General features: G+C 36.6%; 1 protein-coding gene across 1 annotated transcript; it reads left to right on the top strand.

Annotated features, from left to right (window-relative positions):
- Positions 1-2,840: 2,840 nt before the first annotated feature.
- On the top strand, positions 2,841-5,710 carry LOC112527638 ((3S,6E)-nerolidol synthase 1-like). The gene is made up of 7 exons (XM_025138389.1): positions 2,841-3,056; positions 3,180-3,441; positions 3,553-3,907; positions 4,352-4,570; positions 4,658-4,796; positions 4,878-5,126; positions 5,286-5,710. Exons 1-7 carry the CDS (start codon positions 2,925-2,927, stop codon positions 5,556-5,558), a joined length of 1,629 nt encoding a protein of 542 aa, XP_024994157.1. The 5' UTR covers positions 2,841-2,924; the 3' UTR covers positions 5,559-5,710.
- The last annotated feature ends 1,141 nt before the right edge of the window (positions 5,711-6,851 follow it).

Below are 6,851 nucleotides of genomic sequence, written 5' to 3' on the forward strand. Positions count from 1 at the left end.
ATGAACGAACATGAACAAAAAATTTTGTTCGTTTAGTTAAACGAACGAACATGAACAAGAGTCTCGTTCGTTCATTTATGTTCGTGAACGTGCGTTCATTTATGTTCGTGAACGTTCGTTCGTTTACGTTCGTTTATGTTCGTTCGTTTATGTATTAATTTTAATATATAATTTTTATTTATTTAATTTGAATTTAAATTTTAAAACTTTTTTAATTATTGAGCTTTTAAAGGGTTTAGGCCTTTTTTAATATTGGGCTTTTTAATAGGGTTTTGATTATGTTCGTTTACGTTCGTTTATGTTCGTTTATGTTCGTTAAGACTGTTCGTTTATGTTCNGTTTATGTTCGTTAAGACTGTTCGTTTATGTTCGTTTATGTTCATTTAGGCATGTTCGTTTATGTTCGTTAAGACTGTTCGTTTATGTTCGTTTAACTTGTTAACGAACGAACATGAACGAACACGAACACATCGGATTTCTAAACGAACGAACACGAACACAATTATTTTCGTTCGTTTACCGTTCGTGTTCGTTCGTTTGTTCGGTTAAGTTAAACGAACGAACACGAACAAGCCTCCGTTCGTGTTCGTTCGGTTCGTTTACAGCCCTAACCGTATGGTTTGTACTAATTATTAACATATTATATTATTAGTGAATTATTTTAAATATATTATGAGATGTTAAAATTCATAAATTCAAAAATTGACATTTTTGGTTATTTTACATTTTCAACTAACTTATCAGCTAGTTAATTTATACCAAACGTTCAAAACCAGTTTGCCAAACATAGCCTAATTGATTAAAAACATTCATTTTTCGGTTAATGTCGACTCTTTCACAACTTTATACCACCAAATTTAAACATCCACCGTAGAGTGATTGACACCAAAATATATAAAACAATTTTAATCATTTAACTTTTGATTAATAAATAAATAAATAATAATATAATATAAAATACATTATATTAAATATTATATATTTAATCATATCATATCATATATACATTAAAGTTGTTTTTCCGACGGATTTTGCCGTCGGAAAAACCAGATTTTTTAGTAGTGTAACTTCAATTCAAAACAGAAGCCGTTCCATGAATATCCAGTTTTTTTTAATTCTCGGATTTTCTGGTTATCCGTTTTCCCAGTTTCGGATCAAATAGCTATGCTCGCTTTCTCGATTTTCTAGTTTTTTAACTCCCCTATATCTTTTCTTATTGGTTTTCAAAATGTGTGCCGGGTGTATGGGGAATTATCGCTAAATGAGATTCTCTCATCCGGAAAGTTGGGTTGAATGTTAATAATTTCTGGGCGGTTGACAGCAATGGCTCTCGCCGCTGGGCTTTATCCGAGGATGGGATTTTCTCGGTTAAGACGTGTCGGGGAAAGATTGACGAAGGTGTTTTACAATCTGACGGAAGTGTTTCGAAGTGGAACAAATTAGTTCCTGGTAAAGTGAATATGCTTATCTGGCGTTTTTCAAAGTCTAGACTCCCCACTAGACATAATCTTTTCCTTAGAGGTGTCCAAGTGAGCTCAGTTCTCTGTCCTTGTTGCCTAAATCAAACAGAAACGGAAGATCATCTCTTGTTTGGTTGTTCGACTACAAAGGTGATCGGTGCGTATGTAAAGAATTGATGGTCGGGCTTTCCTTGCCAAGCTACCAATTTGGCGGAATTTTTTTCTGCAGCACAATTTCCTTTCAAAGGGAAGAAGGTTAAGGAGGGCTTGGAAGTAATTCTCATGGCGTTTATTTGGATGATTTGGACGAATCGAAATGCGTTGGTCTTCAACAAACCCGGTAAAAACCCGATGGTAATTTACAAGGATATTGTGCTTTTTTCTTTTAATTGGATTAGACTCAGATCGAAGCCTTGTAATTCTCTCGATTGGAATGTTTGGTGTACCAGCCTTTTAACGGCTCTTTTGTAAGTGCTAGCATCTTGCTAGCCTCGGCGGTTTCTTAATTAAATTGTTGTTTCTAAAAAAAAATGTGTGTCTCAAAATATGATGGCAATAAATGATTATTGGGATTAAAAACAGACCAATGCCTTGCTTTGAACAGCTTCATGAATCTCGTTTAAAACATGTAGAAAGCGACGGGTCTCGTCGGCTCCACAATGAATGGTTAAATGGAATTTGAACCCTTGCATAAAATTCAATATTATGAAACGTACGTTTTTGTAAGTATTCATATTTTAATATATTTTGGATAAAGATTTAATTAAAAAATTAAATTTGATTACCGAGCTCATGAGACATATGACCAGGGCCAGATCCATATGCCACCACTAAAAGATTTACGTCACTACAACCAAATTGGGTTTATAAGACACCCCCAAATTCTAATCGTCCAATCAATAGACCGTTTTATAGGACTTAATTTATAAAGCGTCATATCTAAAGGTGTTAAGTTTATATGACGCTTTTAGACATCTTAACAAGTTTTTTAGGACATTTTTAATACAAAGTGTCGCATCAGCAACTTTATAGGATATTTTTTAGAAAGTGTCCTATAAACTCAATTTTTTGTAGGACATTTGTTTTTATATAGCAGTTTTTCAAATAGTGTCCTATAAAGTTGCTAATGAGACGCTTTATATTAAAAGTGTCATAAAAAATTTATTACGACGTCAAAAAACGTCATATAAAAATATTACAACACCTCTAAATAGGATGTTTTTTATTTTTGGGTCCTATAAATTAAGTCTTATAAAGAGGTTTATTAAGACGCTTAGAAATTGAGAGTGCCCTGTAAACCCGATTTTGTTGTAGTGTGTGTTTTTTTGTTTTACAACACGTAAAAAGATCTAGAATTGAAAATATTTGAAGGTTATGATACTTGAAGGTTATGGTGTGTTTGTGGCTATAAATACACAACACCTTAGCTACAAAACTGTTATCAATAATTCAATATCTCTTTCAATGTATCCCCCTCCCTCTCTACCAATCTCTTGTTCTGCTTATGGAGATCAACAACCGTATGACACAAAAAGACACCAATCATCCTCAATCTCCTCGAAAGAGGATTTTATGCCAACCGACATAAACGATAAGGTCTTAAGTTTTCTATGCATCTTTCGATCATGGCACTGTTCACTTATTTGTATACATCTTTTGATCATGACACTGTTCACATATTAGTTGTTTCTTCTCATATGAAACACTCCTGAATTGCAGCAAGAACTGTCCATCAAACATTCGAAACATTTAGAGGAAGTTCGAAACCTTCTTAAAGAAGAGCCTTTCCAAACTTTGGACATGGTTGACTGTCTCCAAAAACTTTGCATCGGTCATCACTTCCAAGACGAGATTGACTCGATCTTGAAAATGTCTTACACTAGAATTTCCAATGGCGGTGTCGATAAGAATGACCAGAGTCTATTTGAGGTCGCTCGTTGTTTTCGAATCCTTCGACAAGAAGGTTACTATGTTCCTTCTGGTGAGCACAATCTGTGTCTTTGTTCCTTTTGCTTGTAGTATGCTTCTGATTCAGAAAATGTCGATTATACTGATAGGTAATGATTACTTAGTGAACTGTGTTCAAATTCAGATGTTTTTTCGTTCATCAAGCAAGACGATGGGAGGTTTAAGGAAGAAATAGCACAAGATGTTAAGGGATTAGTGGCATTATACGAAGCATCACAGCTAAGCATAGGAGAATGTATATTTGAGGGGGCTGTGGAGTTTTGCAGCGATCGTCTTACAGGAATGATGGGGTTTCTTGTTCAAGATGAAACTTTAATGGTGAAAACTACACTAGAACATCCTTATCAAAGAACCTCATCATCATTTTTGGTCAAGAAATTTATCAAACATTACGCAGGGTCTGCCATGTCTCAACTAGCCGAGTTGGAGTTGGCTAAAGTCCAGTCCGCACATCAGACCGAAGTAGAGAAAATTTCCAGGTAAAATTGTAATGGATCCGGCATCATGTTGAACTCTCATTGTACATGGTACTTTTATATATATATATATATATATATAATCAGGCTCATTCGAGAACGATAACCAAATAAGTGACTAAGAAAACAGTCAAATCACAAGTGATCTTATATTGAAATCATGTGTAAAATCACATATGATGCACGTCACTTTGGTCGCGACATGAAGTCACGAGTTACGTTGCCTGCACACTTTTGCCTTGACCGTTTAAATCAAATGTAATTTTGTATGTGATTTGGCTGTTTTTTTATTTAGTTAATGTTCTCGTTTTAACCTCCTTATATATAGGAGACACCTAGACCCCTGTGCATTTGATTAAATAGAAACACATAGTTAAGAAAAGCTTTCTGTGTCTATAAATGTTGTTCTTTCTATGTGCTAAAAATGGATTTTTCATTACCAAATAGATGGTGGAAGGACTTGGGTTTGGCTCAAGAGTTGAAGCTTGCAAGAAACCAACCATTGAACTGGTACTTATGGCCCATGGCTAGCCTCATAGATCCCAACTTGTCAGAGGAGAGAGTTGAGCTCACAAAGCCCATTGCTTTAATCTTTATAATCGATGATATATACGATCTTTATGGAACTCTAGACGAACTCATCGTCTTCACAGAAGCTGTGAAAAGGTATAGTATTTATTAGCCTTCAATAACATAACTTGTGTCTCTATGTGATGCTGATTAATTACGAKTTGCTGCGTATATTACTTGCAGATGGGATACTAACTCCCTTGATCAACTTCCATATCACCAAAGGATTTGTATTCAGGCTCTATATGATGTAACACATGAAATCAGTGACAGGATCTACAAGAAACATGGATTCAATCCCATTGCGTACTTTAAAAACACGGTAATTTGCAACCCGAATAAACGAAGTTTATGGGTCAAGGGAAAAGTAAACTTACTTTTACAAATGATCGAATTCATGCAGTGGATAACTCTTTGTGAAGCATTTCTAGTGGAGGCAAGATGGTTTGCATCGGGGAACTTACCGATGGCAGCGGATTACTTGAAGAACGGGATCGTAAGTTCTGGGGCACAAGTAGTTATAGTGCACATGTTCTTCCTCCTCGGCGGTGGTACGAGCAAGGAAACCGCTAGTGTTATTAACGACAACCAAGTCATTCCAACATCTTTGGCAAAAATTCTTCGTCTTTGGGACGACTTAGGATGTGCCAAGGTAAAAATTTAAGAAAACAATACTTGATTRATACATACCATAAATGTGACTAGATATATAACTTCGAACCTTGGCATGTTATCTTTTTGCAAATAGATGTTATATTGATGCATGTATATGTCATATACTAATACTCATTTGTTCATTACAATCTAACAGGATGAGAATCAAGATGGTCATGACGGATCATACGTGATGTACTACATGAAAGAAAACGAAGGTTGTTCGATTCAGAATGCACGCGAACATGTTATGTCGATGATATCAGATACATGGAAGCAACTAAACAAGGAGTGTCTCTTCCAAAATCAATTTTCAGCAACATTCACAAAGGCTTGTGTGAATCTTGCAAGGATGGTCCCAATTATGTATAATTATGATGAGAATCATTCACTTCCTCTACTTAAAGAATATATAAACTCAATGTTTTAGGGGGGAAAACTCACAAGAACCACATATAATAGGGGTTAAGTTCATGTTTGAACCATCAGAAGCTCATGTGGAAATTTGTGTAATAGATTTCTATGTCAAGTTTTTAGTTATTGAATTATTCACATATTTACTAGGAAGTGAATTATGGGGAAGTACTTGGACTTCTCTTATTTTATACCCTGGTCAGTTTTTTTTCTTTCTTCTCATCATGACAAGCAATGGCAACACCATTCTTAATTCCTATGAACCCTCAAAACCTTTTGTTCTAATTAACTTCTCGAATGTCATCAAAACTTTCTCCTACTAACTATATATCTTGGAAATATCAATCCAAGCCCTTCTCTTTGGCCATGACCTACTCAATTTCGTCGATGGTTCCCACCATTGCCCATCTGAAACCATCACAAAAGACACTAAAACTGAATCCAACCCGCCCTATCAAACTTGGCAACGCCAAGACAAACTCATCTTCGGGAGCCTTCTTGGTACCCTCTCCCCTACCATTGTGCCTCTCGTCGCTCACGCTACTACCACTCATGATGTTTGGATCACCCTCGCTACTACCTACGCCAACCCCTCTCGTGGGCATCTTCTCCAAATTAAAGATCATTTGGACACCCTCTCTAAAACCAACCAAACTATCACTGAATACATGCAATCTATTAAAGCATGCACCGATAAACTATCTATCATGGGTAAACTCATGGACAATGAAGACATCATAGCCAAAGTCCCCAAAATCCTTGACTATGATTCTTACAAACCCATCATTGATGTCGTTCGTGCTCGTGACTCTCTTATAACCTTTGAAGCCCTTCATGAGAAGCTTATCAATCATGTAATTACTCAAAAATCAAGCCCAACCACCTTTATTTCCCTCTTCCGTTCATGTTGCCACCTATCGTCCTCATCAAAACCGTTCCTACTCTCGCAACACCACTACCCTCGGACTACTTCCCACCCCAAACACCACCACCACCTACAATCGCACCTCAAAACCTTATCTCGGTAAGTGTCAATGGTGCCATCATGTTGGTCATGTCGTATCTCAATGCCCCACCTTCAAACAACTCTCCCCTCACATAGTTTTTCCTACATTTCCCCTCGGTCCAAACCCAACCCAAGACTCTCGTCCCATCACCCATAGTTATAAAGTTCACCGCTCAGCTCAAGCTAATGTCGCTACCTTTGCTAATCCCTTTTCCTCTTTGTAGTTCACGGATAGCGGTGCTACTCACCATGTCACAAATGATTTGACCAGCTTAGCTTTACATGCCCCTTATGTCGGCTCCG

Source organism: Cynara cardunculus (assembly GCF_001531365.2).
Source record: "Cynara cardunculus var. scolymus isolate 2C chromosome LG 15, CcrdV1, whole genome shotgun sequence".
NCBI classification, from domain to species: Eukaryota; Viridiplantae; Streptophyta; class Magnoliopsida; order Asterales; family Asteraceae; genus Cynara; species Cynara cardunculus.

What these genes read in the sequence shown, in the direction of transcription:
- LOC112527638 (XM_025138389.1), top strand. Translation starts at nt 2,925, where the DNA reads ATGTATCCCCCTCCCTCTCTACCAATCTCTTGTTCTGCTTATGGAGAT. An exon ending in TTGCGTACTTTAAAAACACG is followed by an intron (nt 4,797 to 4,877) that starts GTAATTTGCAAC and finishes GAATTCATGCAG; the next exon opens with TGGATAACTCTTTGTGAAGC. An exon ending in ACGACTTAGGATGTGCCAAG is followed by an intron (nt 5,127 to 5,285) that starts GTAAAAATTTAA and finishes ACAATCTAACAG; the next exon opens with GATGAGAATCAAGATGGTCA.